Source organism: Chlorocebus sabaeus, chromosome 3 (genome assembly GCF_047675955.1).
Source record: "Chlorocebus sabaeus isolate Y175 chromosome 3, mChlSab1.0.hap1, whole genome shotgun sequence".
NCBI classification, from domain to species: Eukaryota; Metazoa; Chordata; class Mammalia; order Primates; family Cercopithecidae; genus Chlorocebus; species Chlorocebus sabaeus.
In genome coordinates, this window is record NC_132906.1 from 26,691,886 (window position 1) to 26,719,487 (window position 27,602).

Below are 27,602 nucleotides of genomic sequence, written 5' to 3' on the forward strand. Positions count from 1 at the left end.
GGTCACATCAAAATCCAGCAGCCTAAATTACACTAAAAAATTTTGTCTGCATGGCAGAGAATTGTTCACTTCTAGAGATGAATTTAGTATTCCAATGAATAAATACTATAATAAAAGGGGCAAATTCAAATTAATATATTTACTTTTTTTTTTTTTTGAGATGGAGTCTCACTCTTGTTGCCCAGGCTGGAGTGCAGTGGCATGATCTTGGCTTACTGCAACCTCTACCTCCCGGGCTCAAGCGATTCTCCTGCCTCAGCCTCCTGAAGAGCTGGAATTACAGGAGCGCATGACCACACCCAACTGTTTTTTGTATTTTCAGTAGAGACTGGGTTTCGTCACGCTGACCAGGCTGGTCTCAAACTCCTTACCTCAGGTGATCCGCCCGCTATGGCCTCCCAAAGTGTTGGGATTACAGGCGTGAACCACCGCACCCGGCCTATTTACTTTTTCATTACAGCTTTCTAAAGGTACAAATGGCTGGGAGGAAACTGGTTATACTATTTCTATTATCATCTGGATGATTTCATAGAAACTTGCTTTTAGAAGTATATTTTTGTTCCTCATTTTAGGGCCAATATAGTATACACAGCATAGGTAAAGTTTCAGTAGAGTTTTCCTTTGGACTAAATAGATATTTTACAGGACAACTCAAACCTTGTCTCCAGAAATATTAAATTTCTACCATAGGTGTAGCTTCTTAAATAGAAATATATTATGGTAGCACTGTATAATGTCTACATGAGATTAAAACAAGCTCTTTTAATACACAGTAAGCATAGTCATCCATTCTCAATACTTTTTTGTGTGTCCATTATCTTGGGACTATTTATATTAGTACTGACATATGACAACTGTCATCTTAAATAATGACAATATGAAAGGTTAAATTTATTACACAGACCAACCTCAGTTACTTCCTAAATACAAAATGTTCTTTTTAACTGAATTAACTGAGAAAATTGGTAAGCTTTGTATTTCTATGTGTTTTGACAAAGGTTGAATTAAAAACAACAGTAAGATTTGATCTTTTCCTTTCTCTTCACGATTCTCCCAACTCTGTTGATGTAATAAAGGGGGGGTGCATAATAAGATAGTTAAGATTATATAGTTTGTAATTGCCTCTTTTCATTATTCCTGGTTAAGAATCCAGCCTCTAAATAAAACTCTCCATGTTAAGGTCCAGAATGACTGGCAATTTACATGAATTATAGCCTGAAGAACATACTGAACATTCTTAACCTTTGTTTTTTAAAACGAATTCCATGGCATCTTCACAAACCTCTACCAGCAGATGAGGGCACTTCTTCATTCCTATAAAATCTTAACCTTTCTCTGTGTAAATTAGTGTACAATTATTTTAGAAGCACTAAAACATCGACTTCCTTGTGTGAGCAAGAGAGGAAACAAAACTTTTGGGAAAATCTAAGATAAACTTGTGCAAAAAGAAAAGAATCCATTAATTTCTAAAGTAGTATCCTTATGAAAATGTACCTTTTCTCTCACATATCACTAAGGTTCTTCAAACACTCATCTGTTAGAAGGAAAATTTTAAAAGGGGATCTTTTTCCTTCCCATAGGAGTGTCAATGGCAAGCCTATCCTCAAAGACCAGAAAGAAAGCATGTTTTTTCAGATAGATGTACCCACACCCAGGACTCATCTGTCATCTCTCAGATCTAAAACTAGCTCTTCTTTATTGTTTGGCGTCAGAAGTTTTAAGGGCTAAACCACTAATTCCCATTCTTGGCTGAACATCAAATTACGTGTGGAGCTTTTAAAATGTACTGAATTTGGGCAGGGCGTGGTGGCTCATGGCTGTAATCCCAGCACTTTGAGATGCCAGAGTGGATGGATCACCTGAGGTCAGGAATTCGAGACCAGCCTGACCAGTATGGTGAAACCCTGTCTCTACTAAAGATACAAAAATTAGCTGGGCATGGTGGCGTGTGCCTGTAGTCTCAGCTACTTGGGAGGCTGAGACAAGAGAATCGCTTGAACCTGGGAGGCAGAGGTTGCAGTGAGCCGATATCACACCACTGCATTCCAGCCTGGGTGACAGAGCGAGACTTGGTCTCAAAAAAAAAAAAAAAAAAAAGTACTTAATTTGGGCCAGGCATGGTGGTTCACGCCTGTAATCCCAGAAATTTGGGAGGCTGGTGTGGGTGGATTGTGTGAATCCAGGAGTTCAAGACCAGCCTGGGCAACATGGTGAAACCCTGTCTTAAAAAAAAAAAAATTAGCCGAGCTTGGTGGCATGTGCCTGTAGTTCCAGCCACTTGGGAGGCTGAGGTAGGAGAATTACCTGAGCCTGGGAGATAGAGGTTGCAGTGAGCCAAGATCACACCACTGTACTCCAGCATGGGTGACAGAGCAAGACCTTGTCTCAAAAAATAAAAATAAAAAAATGTATATATAATACACACACACACACACACGTATATATATAAAACACATACACACACAGTGAATTAGAATCCTCGAATCTATATCCTGTGAAAGTCCCACAGATTGGCCAGGCATGATAACAGTCCTTTATCATGTATGTCTTTTGCAAATATTTTCTCCCAGTTTGTGGCTTGTCTTTTCATTCTCTTCGTTGGGTCACATCACTTGAGGTCAGGAGATCGAGACCAGCCTGGCTAACACAGTGAAACCCTGTCTCTACTAAAAATACAAAAATTAGCCGGGCGTGGTGGCACATGCCTGTAGTCCCAGCTAGTTGGGAGGCTGGGGCAGGAGAATTGCTTGAACCCGGGAGGCGGAGGTTGCAGCGAGCCGAGATCGCGCCACTGAACTCCAGCCTGCTGGGTGACAGAGCAACACTCTGTCTTCTGTCTTTAAAAAAAAAAAAATCCATAGATTATTCTGTTGTGTGCAGAGACAAGACGCATGCAAATCTACACAAAACAAAGCTTAGGGAGCAAAATAGGATGAGAGTCCAGAGTAACAACCTATACTCTGGCAGTATGCCTACTGACCCATGGTGGAGTGTGTAAAGGGTAGTCCATTTTTCATCCCCAAGTAAACTCATCTGTTCCCCTTTGAGTGTTCCAATTTTTATATGAAACGAGTTCACAAAAGAAAAAGGCACTGAGGAGCTGGAGAAGACCCTGTCAGAAATAAGAAAAAGGAAGACACTGTGAAGCTATAAAAGCCTAGTCAGCTATAGCTAGCACAGGAAGGTGAGGGAAAGCGACCAAAGAAACAAAGACTGTGGTTGTCTAATGGCCAGAATGGATGCTATAGGTACTTGCCATGTTTGCATGTTTTTTTGTTGGATAAAATAACAAACTTATCAAAAAATGAAAACAAATGGTATAATGCTACTTTTAAAATAACAGAATAAAACTATATAGTTTTAAAAACAGGATTCTGATTTAGATCTAGAGACACTCAGACTCTTTGCCTCTACCAGATAAAGTCTGAAGAAAATGGTTAAGCAATTTGTTAAAGAGAAACTCTGTCCATTTACTGTTGCTATAACAGAGTAACTGAGGCTGGGTTAATTCGTAAATTGGAGGAGTGTATTTGGCTCATGGTTCTGATGACCGGAAGCTTCAAGATTGGGCAGCTGCATCTGCTGAGGACCTCGGGCTGCTTCAAGTCATGGTGGAAAGTCAAAGTGGGGCAGACGTGCACAAAGAGATCATGTGGTGAGAAACCAAGGTCGTTGAAATCCCCTTTTTTAAAGACAGAGTCTCATTCTGTCACCGGGCTAGAGTGCAGTGGTGCCAATCTCAGCTACACTGCAATCTCCACCTCCCAGGTTCAAGTGATTCTCCTGCCTCAGCCTCCTGAGTAGCTGGGATTATAGGTGCCTGCCACTACGCCCGGCTAATTTTTTGTATTTTTTTTTTTTTTTTTTTTGAGATAGAGTCTCCCTCTGTTGCCCAGGCTGGAGTGCAGTGGCACAATCTCGTCTCACTGCAAGCTCCGCCTCCCGGGTTCAAGCCATTCTCCTGCCTCAGCCTCCCGAGTAGCTGGGACTACAGGCACCTGCAACCATACCCGGCTAATTTTTTGTAGTTTTAGTAGAGATGGGGTTTCACCATGTTAGCCAGGACTGTCTCGATCTCCTGACCTCGTGATCTGCCTGCCTCAGCCTCCCAAAGTGCTGGGGTTACAGGCTTGAGCCACCGCGCCTGGTCAATTTTTTGTATTTTTAATAGAGACGAGGTTTCACCATGTTGGCCAGGCTGGTCTTGAACTCCTGACCTCGTGATTCACCCGCCTTGGCTTCCCAAAGTGCTGGGATTACAGGTGTGAGCCACTGCGCCCAGCCTGAAATCCCTTTTATAACAAACTCAGTCTTGGGAACTAATTCAGTCCCAAGAGAACCAGAACCCACTCTTGCTGGAGGGCATTAATCTGTTCACAACGGATCTGCCCCCAGGACACACACACTTCCCACTAGGCCCTACCTCCCAACACCACCACGGTGGCGAACAAATTTCAATATGAGTTTTGGCAAAGGACAAACCACATCCAAATCATAACAGAAATAATGGATTCAAAATGTGACCCAAAGAAGAGAATGAAAAGACAAGCCACAAACTGGGAGAAAATATTTGCAAAAGACATATCTGATAAAGGACTGTTGTTACCCAAAATATACAATGAACTCAAAACAATTTTAAAAAAGATTTAAAAATTGGCTACCGATCTGAACAGACGCCTCATCAAAGAAGATATGCAGATAGCAAATAAGTACATGAAAACATACTCCACATCATATATTATCAGGGAAATGCAAATAAAAACAAAAATGAGAATACCCTGTTAGAATGGAACACTGACAACACCTAATGCTGGCGAGGATGTGGAACAACAAGAACTCTCATTCACTGCTCACGGACAGGAAAAATGGTACAGCCACTTTGACAGCTTCTAGGAAAAAAAAACAAAACCCAAACAACAAAACATATTCTTAACATATAATCCAGTAATCATGCTCCTTGGTATTTACCCAAAGTAGCTGAAAACTTATATCCACACAAAAACCTGTACACAGATGTTTATAGTAGCTTTATTCATAATTGCCAAAACTTGGAAGCAACCAAGATGTCCTTCAGGAGGTGAATGGATAAACTGTGGTACATCCAGGCAATGGAGTATTATTCAGCACTAAAAAGAAATGAGCTATCAAGCCACGAAAAGACTTGTGGAAACTTAATTGCATATTATTAAGTGAAAGAAGCCAATCCAAAAACGTTATATACTGTATGATTCCAATGATATGACATTCTGGAAAAGGCAAAACTATGGATAGAGTAAAAAGATCCATGGCTGCCAGGAGTTAGGGGCAAAGGAGGAAGGGATGAATAAGCAGAGCTCAGAGGATTTTTAGGGCAATGAAACTACTCTGTATGATACAATAATGATGGACACAGGTCATTATACATTTGTCCAAATCCACAGAATGTGTACCACCAACAATGGACGCTAATGTAAACTATGGACTATGGGTGATAATGATGTGTCCAAGCAGGTTCATGAGGTATAACAAATGTACCACTCTGGTGGGGGGTGTTGACAGCAGGGAAGGCTGTGCATGTGTAGGGACATGAGGCATAGGGAAAACTGTTTTCTTCACAATTTTGCTGTGAACCTAAAACCGCTCTACAAAATAGTCTTCAAAAAAGTCACCTTGCCAATAAAGAGCAGACAAAGGCAATAATATGAATAATAATTAGGTTGTTTATAAGCTATCTGTGCTCTAGGGTGGTTTTTACTATGAGACTTTATCTGAGTAACTGTTTTATGAGAGTATAATATATCCAACTGATTTATGTGCATCTAAGATACATGAGGTTGACATTTTATAATTTTGCTGCTGTTTGGGGATTAAAAAAAAAAACCCCAACACATTTGTTCTGTTATCTGCAAATAAGCACTTTATTATCAAATAGTTCAGCATCAGAACAAGAATTCTAATTCCAAAAGGGTTTTCTTTACGTTACATGATGTTGTGAGATACACGTTAGAAGAATCTGAGACTATGTTCCATTCCAGTTTCTCTTTTGCAATTAGTTAATTTGTTTTGATCTAAAAAGTATAAATTTATCTCATTCTTGTTCATGCTGTCCATGAAATGTAAGTATCAGGTCCTTCCCAGCTTCTCAGTGAGTGCTTTATAGTTACACTGGTGCCAGGTTAACAGACCTATTTTATACCGACATGAAAGTCAACTACAAGTAAAGCACATTGTCATTTTCATTTACAGAGGCAAATCCCTCTTAACACGAAGAAAAGCAAAGGACCTTACGAGATTATGTAAGGCAGATCAGCCCAGGAATTTCATTCAAAGATATTACTTCATACTCCATAATCCCATGTGAGAAATTAATGAACGACACCAAGTAAAAAGAAAATTAAAATTAGCCCTTGGGCCTCTGACAATTTAATTGCCAAGGCCTTTTGTGAATTCTAAACAATGTTTTAAATTAGCCACAATTTCTCAGAATGATACACCAGAATAATATGAACCTCAATAATTACAGGCTGTTTTAAGTTTATTTTGTGAACGTTATTCCTTCCCCCAGTATTCCACAACTAAAGCTGTTCTCAGATTTACAATACATTGAGTGCCTATTATACGTAAGGCACTGTGCTGAGTGCTGAAAATGTGGTAAGGACAGCACTCCTTTTCAAACTATCTATGTGGTATCAGCTAGCTGAATAATGGAACATTTGGGCCAGAATAGCATATACTGAGACCAGGGTACCAAAGGCGTCCAACTTAAGTGACTCAAAAGTGGAAATGGTAAATAAGATATTTCCATTTTTTTTCTTTGACCTTAGTCACATCTCATCAGAACATTCAATGCTTTCTACATAAACTCTGGATTTAGGCAGACAAAGACCACTCACCACCATCCTTCTTTTAACAGATACAAGTACTCAGCCAAATGTAGTTCATCGTACATACTATTAATTAAAGAGAAGTGATTCATCTCTGGCTTTTGCAGGGGAAATGGAAAGCCTCAAAAACTCCTTTCCTGTAGATGGGATCAATTTTTAAAGGCTCCAACTCTGCTTGCTTTGCTGATAAAGTTCTTCAGGAGATCATGATCCATTTCGGCAAAACCTGAAGTTTGTGTTACTACAGTCAGATGGTTTATGCAAAACCTGAAGCAGAATTCTTCTAAATCCTAGGAACAACAACAACAAAGATGATTTAATAAATTTATATTTCCTAATTCAATGCAGCGTAGCATGAACATTGCTAAAACAAGTTAGGCAAGGAAAAAGAATTTGACAGCCAAGTGGAGGAAATGATGGTATGGTAATACCTAAAGAATAGTCATAAAAAGTGTAACAAATATGAATCATCTATGCTTGTAAAAATTTAAATAGCACAGAGTAACATTCAAGCTCCTCCGCACTAACCTAGGTAAAGAATCTCACTTTTTCTTTCCAGAGATGGGCAAGTGAGTGTGTGAATTCTTTTTTTTTTTTTTTTTTTTTTAAGATGGAGTCTCGCTCTGTCGCCCGGGCGGGAGTGCAGTGGCCGGATCTCGGCTCACTGCAAGCTCCGCCTCCCGGGTTCACGCCATTCTCCTGCCTCAGCCTCCCGTGTAGCTGGGACTACAGGCGCCCGCCACTTCGCCTGGCTATTTTTTTTTTTTGTATTTTTTAGTAGAGACAGGGTTTCACCGTGTTAGCCAGGATGGTCTTGATCTCCTGACCTCGTGATCCGCCCGTCTCGGCCTCCCAAAGTGCTGGGATTACAGGCTTGAGCCACCGCGCCCGGCCTGAGTGTGTGAATTCTTTGCTACCTTTGTCTAGTGACAGTATTTGTAACTGTTGATTTCACTTTCAATAATCGTTAAAAGCCCTATACTCCTATTTTATATTTATATCAGGGTCTTTAAGTATGTCTGTCTGTAAAGAGTTGGTGGAACAAAAAGGTAAGCCATAAAAAGCAGTAATGCCAGAAAATTGCTGCTCTGAAGTCATTAACAGGTCACTGCGTTTTGCCTTTATGAGACGACACAGGATGGGATGAATGGATTTGATCACACTACATATGCCTTCAATAATCTCAACTGGGAAAATGCTTTAAAGAAATCATGACTTCTAAGGCTCTGGTAAGAGAGACCGACAGATCGGTGTTTTCTGGCTTACTGTAACGCACTCTGGGCCAGAGAATAATGTTGTAATAATCCGCTTGATTAGAACTATAACTTGAAAATCAGAATCAGGCTGACCAGATGCTTTTTGGCCCTGGAGAAGTGAGGGCAGGCTGCTGAGACCTCCGATATGCCTCAAACCCTGGGCTACTTGGCCCAGGACAAGATGCCATTAGGCAGTGGTCAATTTTTAAGTTTCCTCTCCAAGCTACTGTAGGTCATTTATAAAAAATTAAAAAAAAATTTTTTTAAAGCCCCAAATACTTTCTAGGCAATTACATATGCACATTACACACGATAGCCTTTTCTTCTTTAGACATATAAATTATAGCAAATGCTGAAGATGGAAAAAATAGAAAAAGCAGCAATGCTGATAGCCTTGCCAATGTACATATAAACCGACGGGTACATTTTCTTTGAAGAAAAGAAAGAAACTATACTAGGAAAATGCTTATTTCATGCCTGAACATAACCGAGCAGGCTGTTGGTACCACACAAGCAATATGATATGTCTCTGTTCCAGGTAAGCCCTCAGTGATACACAGGGAAAATGCACACACCCACGTGTCATCACAGCATACTATACATGAAAATGTGCTTCACTGACACACGCTGAATAGCCAAGGATCCATTTAAAATTATGTGCTGTTGCTTAAATGTTTAGAAATGGTATTTTTGCCTACAGCACACCAAAGTGAAACCAGATAGAGATGTATCATCTCTTTGGCTGAACTCTATAGAGAGGAATGGAGAAATTCATACCTACACCACACACACTGGAGTGTGTCTGGAAATAGGGGGAGGCGCAGTTTGACGCCTCACAGATCTGGACAGCAGCGGGAAAATTGCTAATTAATGGGAGAATGAAAAAGCCCTAAAAAGTTATCACTTGGATCCATGCTCCTTTACTTTATTCTAGGGTGAGATTTCCCCCTAAATATTAAATTAAGGACAGTACTTGGAAAGAGTGCCTGTGATTCTAAGAATTCAATAAATTGGCATAGGGGGGTACTGGTTATAAGGGAATGCTGTCCATATAAAACAAGGCCCCCATTATTTTTCAGTTAAAGAACTGTAGTCTATTTTGAATGCTACCACTCCATGCGGCTTCATGTTCAAAATGGGGCCCTCTGTTCTGTCCTGAAGTCCTACCACACTCTTCTAGTTTGCTCATTTTCCTATAGGACTCCCATACTTCTCCCCATAAGCCTGACATCTCCCCTCTCATCCTCATCCTCAGCTGACATGACTTCCTCTTTCACTGAGAACCAGAATCACTTGAAAAGAGCCTCCACAAGCTCTCCCCACCACGTCTCGCTGCCTATTAGAGAAAGGCCTGTGGATGCAATCTTCTCTGGATCAACGGTCCAGGACCCTATAGAAAGCAGAGCCCTTGCTCTGTCACTAGATCCCACTGCTCCACCTACTCAGGCGCCCTGCTCTAGCAACTGTCCCCTGCATCACTGGCTTGTTCCCCTTCACTGAGTCATTTGCATCATTAGACAAGCTTCCGTTTCCTACATCTTAAAAAAGTAAAGATGTTCTACCTCAAATGCCCCCAAACCTCTTCCTTTTTATCTTTATAATAAAATTACCATGAAAACCTGCCTCTATTCCCCATCTTCAGTTCCTCTACTTCTAGGTTCCGATCAGACTCCCCGCTTCACTGCGCTAAAACTGCTTGCCAAGGCCCCCCAGGCGTTCTCATCGGCAAACCCACCGGTCAGTTCTCAGCTCTCCCCGCAGACCCGCCAGCAGCATCTGGTGTGGTTCGGACTTCTTCCTTCCTGTTTCGCTTTCTTTACCAGCCTCCAGGAAACGGTCTGCTGGTTTCTCTCTTCCGTCACTGCTCACTCCTCTCCAGTCTCCTTTGCTGGTGTCTCCTTATCTCCTCTAAGCACGGAGTCCTCAGGACTTAATCCTCAAACCTGTCTCACGTCACTGCCTCATAGCTTTGACTTCAGTACATTTCTGACTTTCAGGCTTGCTTATCCAATTTGCTTAATAGACATTTCCATTTGGATGTCTAATAGACATCACATACTTCTCATATTCAAAACCAAATTCCTGATATTTCCCCCAAAATGTTGCCCCTATCTTCTCTAGCTCAATAAATGCCACTTTCATCCTTACAGCTGCTGAGGCCCAGAACCCCCTCAGTCATCTTTTTCTTTCCTCACATCTAATCCATCCGCACATCCTGTTGGCTCTACTTTCAAAATGCATTCAAAATCTTAACCACTTTTTACCATCCCCACAGGTGATAACGTGGACCAATCCACCATCATCACTTACTGGATTATACAGCCTCCGAAGTACTCTCCTTCCCCTAAACACTCTCTCACTCCCTCTCTCTCCCCCCTCCCCCAACACAGCAGCCAGGAGGATTACTTTCAAATGCCCATCCGATCGTATCTGCTCCTCTCCAAACCCTCTGATAGCCACTCACCTTGGAACTCTGATTCCTGAAACCTGCCTATGGGCTCTGCGGGCCCTGCCTCCTCCCACACACGCCACTGTGCACCTCCACCGCACCATCTCCCTACCTCATCAGCTGCTTCCCTCCCCCCTGTGCTCCATCCACACTGGGCTTGCTTTTCCCCGAACACACCACCCACACCTCCTTCAGGTCTCTGCTTGTGTCCCCTGCTCAGTGATGTCTTGCCTCCCTGACCACTGTATTTAAAATTTCAACTTTCATCTCAGGATGGCATTCCCTAGGTTGTCTTCCCTGGCTTACTTCTTTCCATATCACTTGTCACCATCTGACATACTATATATCCTATTCATTGACTGATCACCCATCTCCCCTCACCAGAAATTCCCACAAGGGCAGAGATTTTGGTTTGCTTTGTTCATTTGCAGTACCCCAGTGCCTAGGGCAGTGCCGGGCATGTAACAGGCACTCAGTGAGTATCTGTGGAATCCATGCATAAATACTCCTGATTTCAAAATACTGAGTACAGTGGAGAATTGTAGTTAAACATGCGGTTTTAAAATTTGCCCAATCTTGGACTGTATTCCAGTTTTACAGTTTACTAGTTTACTCAGATTACTTAATCTCCCCAAGCTTCATTTTCTCATTTACAAACTGGATCTAATATAATAATGCCTATGTCTTATAAGGTTGTTTCGAGGAGTAAATGAAATATGAACTGTGCTTAGAATAATCCCTGGCTCATATGAATTATATACTAAGTGACAGTCCAGCATGAGGGATAATAATTTGTGGAAAGAGCCCATTTCTTGCTTATCTGAGCTAGGCAAATCAAATACAGCACTGTTCTTTACTTACAAAAGCTTGTATTTTACATTAAGTATATATACAGTCTATTTTACTTGTAGTCTATCATACTAATTTAGGGTACAACAATTAGCTGGACAGGCTGTAGTAAAACAGTGCATCTCTATAGGCAAAACTGAACATCCATGAAAGGAGTATTTAATAAGTACCTACTATGTGTCAGACACCATCCTAGGCACTGGGGATATGGTTGTGAGCAAAACAAAGTCCCTGCCATGCCTCAACGAGGTTACTTTCTAGAAAACAGAGAGCTGGAAGGTAGCCAGACAAATAATTCACATAAAGAGAGAATATTAAAAAGTATTAAAAATGAAGCCTGATTCAGATGCAAACACCACGAGGCATCATCTTGACATCTGAGATAGCCCTCCACCACCATGGTTCATCACTGTGACGCTAAAGAACAGACTAGGAAAAGTGCATGGATTTTGTTTGCCCATGAAACATTCTGTGTTGTAAGTCCCCAATATGTTATTGCCTTAATATAAAACATTCACTGTGCTTTTAAATGTCAATGTTTTGAGGTAGTACTTTTTAAAAAAATGTTAAGTGAAAAAAAATCTAGGTTTCAAGTATTTACAAATACATAATGTGACAGAAAACAAAAACTCAGAAGCTGCTATATGAAAGTGCTACTGTTCTCTGGTTGATGAGTCATTACCTTCCTCACACTTTTTGTCTTCTACAAATTTTCTTTAATAAGCATAGTATTATTTACATAAACAGAAAAAAAGTTATAACCTTTCATCTACTAAAATGTCTGTTTTTTTGACCAAAGGAGAGGATATCCTTATACCAAAAGGAAATTGACTTGAAGATGTTATGGCCTGTTTCCTAAAGATTTGGTTCTAAGATTGGTTTTCTTTCCTTTCTTTATTATCATAACAATACATGGTCACTGTAAAAGTTCAAAAAAAATAAGCAAAGAGAAGAAAATAAAAATCATCCACAATCCCACCATTCAATGATAACCACTAAGCATAGTTTTCAGTCTTTTTTTCTACGTAGATAATGAACTTTAGTTTTTTATTCAGCTAGTTATACCTTTTTAAAAAATAAAAATAGGATAATAGTTTTTCACTTAGTGATATATCTTGAATAGCTGCATAATTGCTTGATATTAACATTTTATAAACAAGCCTCCACTATTCACACTAACCTTTTTCTAATTTTTCAAAATTATAAACTGCTGCAGTAAACACCTTTGAAGCAAAGTCTTTTTCCAAATCCATGATTACTTCCTCAAGAGAAATACTGATGAGTGAATTCCTTGAAGAACTGTGTCTTTAATTTAAGGCGCTTGACACATATTATACCACGTTGTTCTCCATATCAATTTGTACTCTCATCAGTAGTTTAGGAGAACACCATTATTCTGATCTTACACATTGTCTCCAAAAATACATTCCTGCTTTGACAGGTGAAAAGCCATACCTGGTTTTCATTTATGTTTTTTGTCTGTTTATAGAGCCATTTGTTCTTTGGTCCATTTCTTTCAACCAAACTGTTCCTATTCTCTTTTTGTTTTTCACTCTGGTAAACAGACTTCATTACATGTTGCAAATATTTTTCCCAGTGTCTCACTACTTTCTAATTTTCTCTATGGTATTTTTACGTGGATAAAAGTTTCTTATCTTTTTAAATCAGAGCTATAAATCCTTTCCTTTATGGCTTCTGCCTTTGATGTCCACCCCAACGTTATATAGATATTCACTTATATGTTGTCTAGTACTCTTGTTATTTCTTTTTAAAAAAAATATTCAATCTTTCCTCTACCCAGACTTTATTTTAGTTTAAGGTATGAGGCAGGCACCTCGGTTCCGTTTCTCCAGGCCAGCTGCTGGAAGCAGGCTTTCCTTACCTGGGCCTCATACTTCACTGCAGCCGACAGCAGAGCGATGGCGTTCTCCTCGCAGATGCCTTGCTTGATAGTTTGTTGGCAGAGCTTTTTCAGACGATTTTCTCTATAAAATGTAGCCAAGTCTAGCAGTCCTGTTGGAAAGAGGTGTTTATTAGGGGGAGTGATTTCAAGCATCCTGATTTACACTCACTCAGCCACTCAGAGATGATTTTGACAGTATTTTGGATATAATCCTCAGTGAAGCGCTGCATAGACTGATGCTGACTGACACTTACACTTCAGTGTGGGGCTCTACCCAGGATGGCAGCCAAGCTGAGCAAATACGATACACAAACCATTAGCTGTTGAAAAACAGGAGCACAGGGAAAATAGCTTTAATAATTTTTTCCTAGGAAAAAAAGAAAAAGCATGTGCACCTTGAATGACCCCTTCCCCTGCAATCTCAATGTCAGCTTCTCCTGGGCCATTCCCAGGAGCACACACACATGCTGTAAGAGTGCCCTCCATGAAAAGAAAGAAAACAAAAGAGAAGAAAAGAAGAGGGAGGGGAGGGGAGGGGATGGGAAGAGAGGGGAAGAGAGGGGAGGGGACGGGAGGGGAGGGGAGGGATGGGGAGGGGTGACCCTTTCATAGATATGTGTCTGCCTCCTGTTACCCTATCCCACTGCTCCTCCCTACAGAAAAACTCCTAGACAGAGCTGTCTGTATCTGCTGTCTCCATTTTCCCACCTCCCATTCTGACCTCAAGCCATTACAAGCAGAATCCCATCCCCACCACTACTGCAATCACACCTGGGGCGGTCACAATGGATTCCAGGGTGCCATATTCTCTGGTTTCCTCTTACTTGACACTTACACAGCATTTGATATGATTGATAATGCTCTCCTTAGGGCACTTTGTCACTTGCTTGCATTTTTCTTTAATTAGTTGCTCCTCAGTTCTCTAGGCTGAATCATTTTTCCTGACTTCCAAATGTTTGAGTGCCCCAGGGTTAAATTTTCAGATACTTCTCTCACTTACTTCCCAGAACTCCAGCCCCAGGGTTTTAAATATCATCTACATATGCAGGTGAGTCCTGTTATATTACCTGTCACCTATTTTTCAAGTAATTCAATGTAGACTGGGTGAGGTGATATATGTAAATTAATTTTATTCTACCCCAAGGAATGGAATGATAGGAAGTACTCTAATTGAAGCAGTCAATTAGCATCTGAAAAACACTATTTGTTTTTCTGAATCTTCATTAGAGGATTTGTAATTAGCATAAAGAATGTCAGAATTAGTTTGTCATTGGTGAAACGCTTGGTAGCCAGGATCAAAAGGTTAGCTGAATCCGGCTACTAGAATACTGTCATGTCCACCTCAAGCTAACTTTTCATGCAAGGTACTTAATAGAGTGTATGAAGTATAGAGAGCTGGGATTTCATCTATTTTACAATATTAATTGTTTTTGTGTCTGTCTGCTAATAAATCTTGTACATGTGGTAGACTTTGGTTGGAAACTTGCTTTTTTATAACAAATATTATCAAAGTTATAGAGGACACTGAAATCTTGAGAGTTGTGAATGGCTTCATTGTTTTTGGCCCCAAGCTTCAGATTCGCACCTGCAAGCGGCACTGCCCTAAGAGAGGACTCTGCCCCAAGCCCCGGCTCTGCACCTCCTCCATGCACACCCTCAGCACAGGGTGGCCAAGGAGCCACATGCCCACTTCTAGACCACACTTTGGGTACCTGGGAACCTGGGACTGCCTGCATAATTGGCCCTGAGGCCACATGTGTGGGTATTTCCTCCCTTAGACCCCACCACCAATGTGCAGACCCCCTGGCCCAAAAGGGTAACCTGGGTTGGGGGTGGATAGAGCTTGGGATGCAAGCTAGGGTGCCCACACACCCTTCTGCCGGAGGAGGGGTCGGTCCTACCTGAGCCATTGGGTTTTGGCACAGAACTCCAAGGAGTCCAGCAACTCTAAATGCCAACTAAAACTGAAACCTGTCCTTTCAGTTCTTAATGAAATTACATTTTTCAAGGAGGGAGGATTGGACATATTTTATCTGAAGTTCATTAGCTTGACATATAACTTTAAATTTTTAGACATATGGAGCATAGGTCTCTATTCAGAGTCTTGGCCAGAGCCCTGCAAATGTTAGGGGTGGGCCTATAAAAAATTGCCATTTGGAGCCAGGCGCAGTGGCTCACGCCTGTAATCCCAGCACTTTGGGAGGCCAAGGCGGGTGGATCACCTGAGGTCAGGAGTTCGAGATCAGCCTGGCCAACATGGAGAAACCCTTTCTCTACTAAAAATACAAAATTAGCCAGGCATGGTGGCACATGCCTGTAATCCCAGCTACTCAGGAGGCTGAAGCAGAAGAATCAGTTGAACCCGGGAGGCGGAGGTTGTGGTGAGCCGAGATTGTGCCATTGCACTCTAGCCTGGGCAACAAGAGTGAAACTCCGTCTCAAAAAAAAAATTGCCACTTGGGTATCTAACGGGAAGCTCAAACTTCTTTGACTTTCAAAGTCCAGAGCAAGCCTGTTGTTCTCCATCTTCCTCACCTCAGTGAATAGGACTTCCATTAAGGCAGCTACCCAGGCCAAGTACCTCAGTGCAGCCATCCTTCTCTCTCAACTCACACCTCTCATCCCATCTATCAACAAATCCCATCAGCAACCTCTTAAAAATATTATCTAGAATCTGATCTCTTTCAACACTTCCACTGCTATACAACCCCAACCCAGGAGACCATCATCTCTCACCTCAACCAATATAATAACTGATGTTTTAAACACAGATCACATCTCTCTTGCGGCAGAAGCTGCGAGCTGCCTCTCTCTCAACCCCTACCCCAACACACACACACACACACACACTCTCTCTCTCTCTCTCACATCCATTCTTCCTTTCTACTGAAACCACAGAATTTTTAGCTGAGCTACGGCCATCTGGAAATGCCCACTTTCCCAGCCTCCTAAGCCGCTCGGCACAGACTTGATGGACTTGGGCCCACAGTCTGAAATAAGTGGAATTCCCGGGCCCTGCTGGTGGAGACACTGGGATCTGCTGCGTGGTCCTCGGTCTCTGTCCCTTCCTCCATGCTGCTGCCTGCAGTGCTCCACAGTGGTGATGATTTGATCCTTCTCTCTCTTATCTATCCAGTCAACCTTTGCATAAGCAGTAAAAAGGGAAATGTGTTTGGATTCAACACACACAAAAAAATACTTCTATAATTACCCTCACAGCAACTTTCTTTTAGGTTCTATAGAAACCACCTTGTCAGTTCCTCAACATTTTGCCAAGTTTTCGGAAGTCTTTGGCAATTACCTACTGCCTCCTCAGGAGAAAGGCTGATGCTGTCTGTGTATAGGTATTCCAGGAAGGCCCGGTAAACAGGATATGAAAATTCACTCATTTCTACAATATCATCCTCGTTATCTTCCAACGACGAACGAAAATGCTCACATCTGAAGGAAGAAAGCAGCAAGTCAGGTCCTAGCTTCCCAGCCAGGACAGACGGCCTCTGTGAGGAGCACGTCCTTCTCTCGAAGGTGCACACTGGCAAGTCCCTGCTGTGGCTCCTCACTTTCTTTGCTGGCCTGGGTTTTCAAACAGTCATTTATTCGGCAAGGCTGTACATGCAAACCTGCTGCCAAGGGTGGCCCGGGAAGCAGCCCCAGTGGCCGTGCTAATGGGGACAGAGCCGGACTCCCTGGCATCCCTCTCACACCACAACCACTGTCAGCATTTACAGAAATCAGTGGGTTTATTTTTATAAAATCTAAGTAATTCTGTTTCCTCACTCCATCATGGGTTGAATGATGTCCTCTAAAAATTCCTATGTTGAAGTCCTAATGGCCAATACCTCAAAATGCGACCTTACTGGGAGAGAGAGCCTTTAAAGAGGTAACCAAGTTATAAGAAGGTCACCAGGGTGGCCCTAATCCAATGTGACTGGCATCCTTATAAAAAGGGGAAATCTGGGCTGGGTGCGGTGGCTCACGCCTGCAATACCAGCACTTTGGAAGGCCAGTGGGTAGATCATGAGGTCAGGAATTTGAGACCAGCCTGACCAATATGGTGAAACCCCATCTCTACCAAAAATACAAACATTAGCCAGGCATGGTGGCGTGCATCTGTAATCCTAGCTACTCGGGAGGCTGAGGCAGGAGAATCACTTGAACCTGGGAGGCGGAGGTTGCAGTGAGCCGAGATCACGCCATTGCACTCCAGCCTGGGCAATAGAGCAAGACTCTGCCGTCTAACAAAAGGAAAAAAAGTGGGGGGAAATTTGGACACAGACATGCACAAAAGGAGAATGCCACATGCTGACTGGAGTTAGGCAGCCACATGCCAAAGAAGGCCAAAGACTGTCAGCAAACCCCCAGCAGCCAGGAAAGAGGCAGGAACAGATTCTCACTCACAGCCGCAGAAGAAACCCATCCGGCTGACACTTTCGATCTGGGACTTCCAGCCTCCAGAACTTTATGTTGCTTAAGCCACCCAGCCTATAGTACTTTGTGACAGCAAACTAATCCACCCCCCTTCCTTCATGCAGGTTGATGTGATGCAGAGAGAGTGAACAAATGCTGCATAGCTTGACCTTACTAAAGAGGAACTTGAGACTAAAATGCTGTGTTGAGTTTGTGACTCACTGCGGTAGGATTTAAATATCTGTTACACAACAACATAAAGAATTTCAAAATCATCATGTAAGAGAAAGCAGCCAGGCACAAACGAATGCATCCTGTATCATCCCATCTAAATACACTCCAGAACATGCTAACTCATCTACAGTGACAGAAGGAGCCACGGTCACCCAGGGCTAGGACATGAGGGCTCTCTGAAGGGTGGTGGGAATGTTCTCTATCTGGATGTGGGGCAGCGGTTTCACAGGCGTGGACATGTGTCAGCACCCATCAAACTGCACACTTGAAAGGCACACAGCTCATTGCTCACAAACATTCACAAATGTGATTTTTAAAATCTCTGTGCTAGCCTCACTACAGACCTTTTTGGTCTGGAAAGGCCTCGATCTTCTCTTTTTTAAACCATCTAAAAGTACCCCACAAGTGATTAAAGAAAGTGATTATTATGAGCCGAGCTTGATTCCCAGGCAGAGAGGGTAACTGATGGACGTCCAAGTATCAGTACGGTGTTCAGAGCACAGGACACATTTGCAGGGTGCACTGGCTGCTCCCTGCTGCCAAGGTGACCACCCCACTTTTCAGGCCTCAGGATCACCTACGGTCCTGATCCCCTGAACCACACACAACCTATGTTATTTCTTGTTTCACGTATATTTCCCCCCGCTCCACTGTATGCTTGTAAGAGCAAAAACAGCCTTGTATTTTTTCTTTATTACTGAGGTGCCTAATAAGAGTTGGACACTCAGAATACAATTGTTGAATGAATTATTTTTCTCAATTCTCAAAATAAATGATTCCTTACCGAATCTTGAGAAGGACTTTATGTGCATAAATGTACTTTCCATCAACCAGAAACTTCAGGTCTGCGGTGTCCGGGTTGTCAAATTCCCTCTTCAGTGACTCAGCCACTGTGAGATGGTCATCGGGTTCTAGGACAATAATGCAAATGCTTCCAGGTTAGCTACAGACATAATGAACATGCAGGCCAGGGTATGGCACTGCTCTACCGATGCTCATGAAAATACGAATTCCTCAAAATAACTGAGCAACTGAGCAATGGGTTTTTTCCCCTGAAGACAGATACGCATCTCTGTAATCATTAAGGATAAGAATCTCACACACATCGGCTTATAAATCTGGCAAAATAATAAAAAAAAGTCCCAAGCCATATCACTAATTTTGAATGAAATTTTAAACATTTGAGCAAATATGCTAGCTAAAAGCAAAAGACACAGTTTCTCGGTAAAATTAAAAAGCAGTCAAATAAGGGCAGGGCACAATGGCTCACACCTGTGATCCCAACACTTTGGTGGTGGTGGAGACAGAAAGATGGCTTGAGGCTCACGGTTTAAGACCAGCCTGGGTGACACAGCGAGACCCCACCTCCACAGAAAGTTTCTTTAAATTAGCCAGGCATGGTAGTGGGTACCCATACTCCCAGCTTCTCAACAGGCTAAGGCAAAAGGATTGCTTGAGTCCAGGCGCTCAAGAGTACAGTGAGCTACGATTGCACCACTGCTCTCCAGCCCGGGCAACAGAGCAAGACCCATCTTTCTCTCTTAAAGAAAAAAAAAAAGCAGTCAAATAAAATTACTTTTAGTTTAGTACTAGTGTTGGTTTCTGATGCTTTGAAGAAAATAAAATTAGTTCCCTTTTACAGAAGCCCATCAGAGAGAAATAAATTATGAGAGTGCACCTAACAAAATCCTCATTATCGAAGTAAAGCCCTGAGTTCTTTCCCAGATTTTCGGGCCATCCCCCAAATGGACAGTGACTAGCTCACCCACGGAGAGAAGGCGCCACGAGACGGCGGGAGTGGCAAAGCAGGCAAACACGTCGTCGGTGCAGGAGAAGTGGGTGAGGTGCGGGAGGATCACGGACTGACCCCGGCACTGGCCCCACATGTACACGTGCCCACCCTGCGTCTTGGCTGCAGACGTGTGTGTGGAGTGACAGGCTGCAATCTCGATAATCCTAAATTCACAAATACACACCACATAAGCACAGTGACCAGAGGCAGAAACAAGTTGTATCCTCCCCCACTCAGGTTTAACTGATGTGGGACATCATAAAATTACAAAAAGGGTCAGGAAAAGAAAAAAAACAAAAAACAAAAACTACCACATGACTCATACACCTCATCTCCTAAATTATCAGGCACCAAACCGTTATTCACATTTAAGCCACACTTCAATGGCACTTATAACTCATGAAGATCTGTTTGTACCACTTCTAGCCAGTAGGCCTATAAAAATAAGTACCATCCTATTTTGAAATTCAAGTATAACCCAAGAGAGTAGTGGTCCCCCCACCAAAAAAGGGTGGTTTAAATTTTTTCCCCTAAAACATTACTTACTGAAGAAAATAATAAAGATTTGGGTCATCTGGACTGAGGGCCAATAAATAAATATTTTAATGAAGACTTCACCGATTTCTAGCATGCTATTCCAACTCCTATTGCACAGAGTAAATTCAGTAGTTCTACCACACTGGATTGTATGACCTGGAACCCAGGAGAGCAGTTTTCTAGGATCACCATGTGATACACCCTACTGCTCTAAGTTCATGATTGACGAGGAGGTAGTTCTCAGAACATTTTTTTTTTTTTTTTTGAGACAGAGGAGCAGTGTCCTGTCACCCAGGCTAGAGTGCAGTGGCATAATCTCAGATCTTGGCTCACCACAATCTCTGCCTCCCAGGCTCAAGCGATTCTCCTACCTCGGCCTCCGTAGTAACTGGGACTACAGATGCAAGTCACCACACCTGACTAATTTTTATAGAGACCAGGTTTTGCCATGTTGCCCAGGTTGGTCTTGAACTCCTGAGCTCAAGTGATCCGCCCACCTTGGCCTCCCAAAGTGCTGGGATTACAAGTGTGAGCCACAGTACCCGGCCTTGGAACACTTCTTAATGGAAAAACATTGTTGTTCTGGAAGTAATTTCTTTTCTATCAGAATAAGCCACCATACAGATTAAAGGAAAAGGGTAAACTCTTTTAACTCAGGGGAAGTCCCCATCTTGATTTTGCTACAGCAGACAATGGTACCAGCATCCTCAGACTTAGGCTCAGAACTTCAGGGTCGTCTTTGACTTCTCCCTCCGTATTTACCATTTTCTTTAGAATATCCAGTTAAATAACAAAGATGCTTTGTAATGTCTCCCCTCAGCCACCACTGGGGGGTCAGGCACACCCTGCATCTGGGCCCTGTAACAGCCTCCCAGGTCTCCCTTGCCTTAGACTCTCCCTTCTGCCCCACCTCACACAGTGCTGGCAGGTTAACCATCCTCCTGGAACACCGTTCTCATCAGAACTTTCACACGGGCAGCGGCTTCCCTCAGATAAAATCCTGACACAAGACATAACCCCATCCATGCTTCGGCGTCACTTCTGAACAGCCAGCTCTCAAGTCACTTTTGTGCACACACCCTGCTTCAACAAACGGGCTTTCTCACTGCCCTTCAATGGCTTCATCCATGGTTGTTCAGGAATGTTCTTTCTCTCTGCCTTACAAATCCTACCTATCTTCTAAGGCCCAGTTCAAACACCCCAAGTTTGAGGTCTCCCGCTCACCTGAGCTCCTGCAGCACTTCCTGTCCACACCACTCCAGCCTGGCCCTGTTACTCTTTATGCATCCGTTTCACCTGTTCAGCGCGATGGCCAGTTTCTGGCAGGCCTAATCACTGGCTTAATTCTCTCTAAGCACATAGCGTGGTGTCACTGAATATAATCTGTGGGTCACTTTGCTGACTGAGGAAGACTCAACAACACAGAGCAAACGAGAGTTGTGTACGGCCCCACTGGCATGGACTAGCACCTGAAGGGTGAGGATGATCCCACGCTGCCTCCTTTAGGCAGCTGCCCCCAGACCAGGAGGGAGGTGTCATCACAGAACCTGGAGCTTGTGCCGGCTCGCCTCAGAGGCTGAGACATGCTATTCTCACGGGTGGCAATTTCACTGACTTATCAGAGGATCGTTCTTAGCCCTTGAAAACCACACACAAATACTAGAGGAAAAGAGGCTACGATGGCCCACAGTGGAGAGCTCAGGATTTGGAGTCAAACAAACCTAGGTTTGTTTTTTCTTTCTTTCTTTCTTCTTTTTTTTAATTGCAGCTCCAGCTCAAAGGAAAACAAAAACTAGATTTGAATCTCCGCTTTACCACTAGGCTGCATGACTAGGGGAATGTCACTTAGCACCTAGGAGCCATGGTTTCATCACATTGGAGGGCTGGTGTAAGAATCAAATGATAAAATGTTAAGTGCAACCAGGCACAATGTCCGGGGGCAAATGGTTGCCTGGCAATGGAGGTTTCTTTACATTATGACAACTACTTGGCATTTTAAGTGACAAAGCGTCCTTTAGGTAGAGACTATGTATTTCTAGTGATCAATTCAGATTAGTAAGACTTTCCCTAGAAGAATCTTTTTCCTGATATTTGCAGGGTTAGGCCAGTCCCCCGGCCTAATCCAGTGCTATGCAAAAGAACCATGACAGATGGGGAAAATGGTTAATAATACTTGGCTTCTCAATCAGCACATTCTTTTCAACAAATAAAGAAAATGGGAGAAGGAAATAGAATAAATGTATTAAAAGAGAAGTATATCCACTGTTACCATCGATTTTATTAGCAAGCCTCCTAAGTTACAAGCAAATGTGAGGGTAGCGACGTGGTACGTCTTCGTGGCCTGGTGCTGTGGGCAGGACACAGGGCTCAGAGTCAGAGTATAGTTCTAGGGCCATGTTACTTAAATTCTTATAATCAGCTTTACCATCTTTTTAAAGAAAAAAAAGATGAGGGGGAACAGGATACAGGCAGCAATCCTCTCACAGTTTGTGGTTTTGTGTACATGAAATAAGTTCCTTGGCAGAGCTGAGAACCGAAAAAGGCTTCCTTCCGTGACTGAAAGTGTTTACCAGCTGCAGCAGGAACTGTGGGCCTGTGATTTAGCTGAGAAACTCATGATGTAGCTGGAGAGAGAAGTCCAGAGCTGTGACTTTGCAAATAATTCCCAAATGATATCAGTGTGGCCCTGACTACAAGTCTCTGGTGAGTAAAGAAAAATACCTAGGGGCTCCTCAGAGAATATTTCAAGTAAAAGGGAGCTAACTGGGCCATGTATGCTTTGGCCTGGCCAGCGCTGTGGAATAAGAGTCTTATGAGGTGGAGAGAAATGCAGGAGCAACGTGCAGGCAGAGCTGGAGATGGCAGGATGCCAGAGAGCAGCATCGTACGAGGCCTGGCAGGGACGGAGGCCAACGCCGGGATCGAAGGGCAACGAGGCTTGCCAGGAACAGTGGCGTTGGCTTCAATCCAGAGCCGAAGAGTTCCGATTTGATCTGATGTGATAGGCAAATGGGAAACAGCTTTGTAAACAGGGCCATGATGTGAGGAAATGGTATTCTCAGAAAGATGGACCTGGTCACAGTGGTGTGCAAGACAGGCTGCAAGGGAGAGAAAGAACAGCCTGGAAGGCTGGCTGGGGAGGCCAACCCAAGCTAGGTTGCCAAGGACTAATGAGGGTGGCCTGGATGTTAATGCAGAGGGAGGGAGAGGAGTTGAAGGTGGCCCAGAGGATGAGTCTAAGAAAACACCCACCTGGCAGTGCCGAGGGAGGCAGAAGCCACGCTGGCCAGGTGGCAGGGGTGGGGGCCCATGTTCAGATAACTGAGCAATTAATAAAAGGAAAAAGGGCCTTCTGCGTTTGAACCACCTCAATTGTAAAGCCATCTGGTATTCTCTGGGAGCAGGGGAGGTTAGGACAGCCCAGTGAACAACGTGGAGATGGGCATTCATGAGCTGCTCTTCCTTTCTTCAGATTTCAGCACTTCTGCAGTGACTTACTAGGCAAAGACTTCTATATTTTTTGGAATCATTTCTGTGTACTCTGGGGTAACGTTCTATGAAAAATGTCAGTGACTGGAGCACAACAGCATCCTTCACTGATCTGCCCAACATCAGAAAAGCCAAATAATGCAGTTCCTATGTTCCCTTCTGAGATACGTTATTTGTTATTAGCGTCCATGAAAGGGCGTAGCCTCTGTCCCTAGAGCAGCTGGTGACCTGAAGTGGGACACTACTTTCTAGAGAAGGGCTGGGACAGACAGCCAAAGGGTGGGTCGGGGAAGGCCACATGATGCCGCCCGACCCCGGGCATGGCCTTGTGACGTATACCCGGCACACCCGGCTCCACGTGGGAAGTCAGGGGTGGGACGCGGATTTGGTTGGCTGCAGTAGCTGCTACAGGAATGAGAGTGGAGAAAGTTTAGAGGGTACCTTCAGGTCTAAGCTTGTGATCCAAGCAACTGCTAAGGAACCCTGCCATTGCCTAAGTCATCATCGGTTTTTAAACTGGACTCATACCAAGCAGTAAGTGCTGATGTTCCAATTTTCCAGTCAGACATGCAACAGACAATGACTAGCAACTGAGCTAACCTTTACTGTCAGGATGTCTGGCATATTTCACACTTTATTTCGTAGCCAATCTAATGGGAAAAAAAATTCACTACATGTTGATAATAAACAGGTTTTGTGTCACCTCAAGGGAATGATCCACTACAAGCACTGAGCTTATTGGATATGAAGTACTAGAAATGAAAAAGCAGAAAGTGAGAAAGAATAGAAACCAGAAAACCTCAAGGAGGGGTGAAAGGTCATCTGTGAGGGACAAGAATATTGGAGAAGAAACGGCAAAGATGACAGATCCACAGCAGGGATTCCCAATCCTGGTTTTGTCAGAGCCCAAGTATTATACCAACTACCTCAGAAGTCAAAGAATTCTCAGAAATTCAAGGAAAAGATAGCTTTACATCAGTTTAGTTTAAAATATGCTGTTAGGAAACATTAAGAACAAAGATACAAACGTTGGTCAATCTGTGGCCAAGGTACTGAAACTTCAGAAAGATTGGGAATGACTGGATTAGGAGAAGACAATCATTTTAATCATTGAATTTATATTTATGTAAACATAAATTGCTGACAAATACCAGTATTCTCCATCATACATAAAATCTTTTTCTGGGAAAGATTTTAAAAGATTTCCCTTGGATGGTTGTTCCAGCAAAGAAAACAATGTAGACAGATTTCTCCTTCCCACTTCTGTGAACAGATAACTAAGCACTGAACCCCACCCCACCCCATACTCAATCCAGTTCCTAATTAGTCAGGCTTTCCTGTAATGGGCCCCAGAAGAGTCAGAAGTAAGGCTCCCGGGTTCCTGAGGGATAAGTTATGACATATACTTGACTTTCCATTCCTGGAAAGGGTGGAGAAGTGCAGAACAAGTCCCAGCACAGACCTATAAACCCCTCCCTTGCAATACGCCTGTGATTGAGTGCCCGGTTGAAACTGTGCAAGTTCAGAAATCACCACTTGAAATTCAAGTACAGAAAACAGAAAATCAGGAACATCTCGTTTAAAACATTCATCCATCCTTTTTTTTTTTTTTTTGAGACAGAGTCCCACTCTACTGCCCAGGCTAGAGTGCAGTGTCATGATCTCACTGCAACCTCCGCTTTCCACGGGCAAGGGATTCTCATGCCTCAGACTCCCAAGCAGCTGGGATTACAGGTATGCATCACCACGCCCAACGAATTTTTGCCTTTTTAGTACAGACAGGGTTTTACCATGTTGGCCAGGCTGGTCTTAAACTCCTGACCTAAGGTGATCCGCCCGCCTCGGCCTCCCAAAGTGCTGGGATTACAGGCGTGAGCGCCTAGCCCATCCATGATTTTTATAGCCAAATTATAATTCAAAAATAACTGCAGTTTAAGAAAGACAGAAATGCAATAGATAACTCCCAACATCCAGTTACGCAACTTGGCACTCACACAGCTTCCATTCCCATTACCTGCTTCTCTGCTGCTTTGTCTTTCTCCTACCTTGATACCCCACAATCCATCTGCCCCAGTGAGAATGTGAGTCAGAGGCCTTGGGCGATCATTCCAGATCAGGGACCAGCAGTGCAATGCAGCAAGTCACTGGTGGGCAATGATGGCAGACTCCATGAGACCAGGGACAGATGTGCTAAAGTTTTGGGTAAGTGTGGGAGCACCATAAAAAGTAATGGGCCGGTGGCTCACACCTGTAATCCCAGCACTTTGGGAGGCCAAGGCAAGAGGATTGCTTGAACCCAGGAGCTACCAGCCTGGGCAACGTAGCAAAACCCTGGCCCTACAAAAAAACACACAAAAAAATTAGCTAGGCATAGTGGCACACTCCTGGAGTCCCAGCTACTCCAGAGGCTGAGGTGGGAGGATCGCCTGAGCTTGGGAAGTCAAGACTACATGAACCGTGATTGCACCACTGTACTCTAACCTGGACAACAGGGAGACTGTGTCTCAAAAAATAAAAAAATAAAAAAATAAAAACAGGCCATACAAATCCATCGTTTTTATTTCCATGCCATCTTTATTTGATCCTTTAACTCTGTTTTTTCAGTTTAAATATTAAGTGTCCCTATCAACTGAGGTACTTTTGTGGTTATTCAAAGCCTCAGGACTGTCCCTTCTCTTCTGAGGAGCTCTAAGCTACCTTACAAGATGTGTGAATGAACAGTTGCAGGCATCTGCCTGAACCACCTCCTGCCTCCATTATTGTCCCTCCTCCCTATTCTGAAGGGGTCAGGGGTCTTAAATTTTAAGGGTTTTGACAAAAAAAGTTTTATTTAACCTATTAAAATAACCTATGTTAAATTGGTTAAATAAAACTTTTAAAACGTAGGTTAAAGAAAGTCAGCCAAGTTCACAATACTCAAATGAAAACTGAGGCAGCTGAAAAATGGCAATTTCATTCCTCATTTACATTGTTAAGTATTCCAACAGAAAATTAGAAAAACACTGCATATAAGTGCGAGCTAATCTGTTTGTCTATATATTTCTTTTAAAATCAAATGTAATAAAGATATATGCAGTAAAAATAGCAGCATTCATTTCTACGATGACTGCAACCCTGGTTTAAAAGAAAAGATAATGAAACGTTTTTGCTCTATACTACTGTTAAGAAATGGAAAGCGAAAAGGCAGCGATCTGACCATGCTTGAGAAATTCCAAAGGCTTTCAAAAATAACAGAATAACATGGAAACTAATTCTGGATGTGCTAATTACATAATACAACCTTGCAAACAAGTGCACAAAACTAAATCTTAATTTCCTAACCATTTTACTCTTCCTCATAGTGACAGCTTGGGAGTTAAAAGTAATGAAATAACCTCATCCTTTTCAACCGGCAAATTTTCTATGTAGCTGAGTGACCAGCTTTATACCCCATGCAAGGTACCTTTTCCTAAGCCAGGGAAGAGCGACCTCAAATGTTATCGATATCACCTTAAGAATGTAAAACAGGGAAAGGAGGAGGGCAAAAGGGTGATTTGTAAGGGAGAAGAGTAACAGAGTAGCTGTTGCAAGTTTAGTCATTGCAGTTTGCTTAGAATAGCTGTTGGAGGTATAGAGGAAACATGGGTAAGTGAAAATAGCATATTTAACATACAATCAATCTCCCCAACAATTCCAAAGCCAATTTTTATAAAGGAATAAATACTCTTGTTAAATAATATTCTAACACTAGCAGTACATTCCCCACCATTCTCTCTATGTCTAAGTCCTGTTTAATCACAATCACCAAAGACCAGTGTGGGGACTGTGAAAATGGCCATGTTAC

General features: G+C 42.8%; 2 protein-coding genes across 7 annotated transcripts in view; both read right to left on the reverse strand.

The window, feature by feature from the left end:
- Nucleotides 1–5,869: 5,869 nt before the first annotated feature.
- RCBTB2 (RCC1 and BTB domain containing protein 2) overlaps nucleotides 5,870–27,602 on the reverse strand; it is a 44,841-nt gene continuing 23,108 nt past the window's right edge. For all 6 annotated transcript variants that reach the window (XM_007960387.3, XM_007960384.3, XM_007960386.3 and 3 more), the window contains 5 exons: nucleotides 19,727–19,917; nucleotides 18,746–18,872; nucleotides 16,622–16,761; nucleotides 13,300–13,430; nucleotides 5,870–7,153 (listed from right to left, as the gene is read on the reverse strand). In XM_007960387.3, coding sequence (XP_007958578.1) covers nucleotides 7,013–7,153; nucleotides 13,300–13,430; nucleotides 16,622–16,761; nucleotides 18,746–18,872; nucleotides 19,727–19,917 — 730 coding nt within the window. In that variant the 3' untranslated portion in view covers nucleotides 5,870–7,012. The remainder of the gene's footprint in view (nucleotides 7,154–13,299; nucleotides 13,431–16,621; nucleotides 16,762–18,745; nucleotides 18,873–19,726; nucleotides 19,918–27,602) is intronic.
- Nucleotides 19,924–27,596, reverse strand: LOC103214410 (uncharacterized). Its single transcript, XM_073014148.1, is given in 2 exon segments — nucleotides 19,924–23,100; nucleotides 23,102–27,596. Coding segments are annotated over 2 exon segments (690 nt in total). The 5' UTR covers nucleotides 23,741–27,596; the 3' UTR covers nucleotides 19,924–23,049.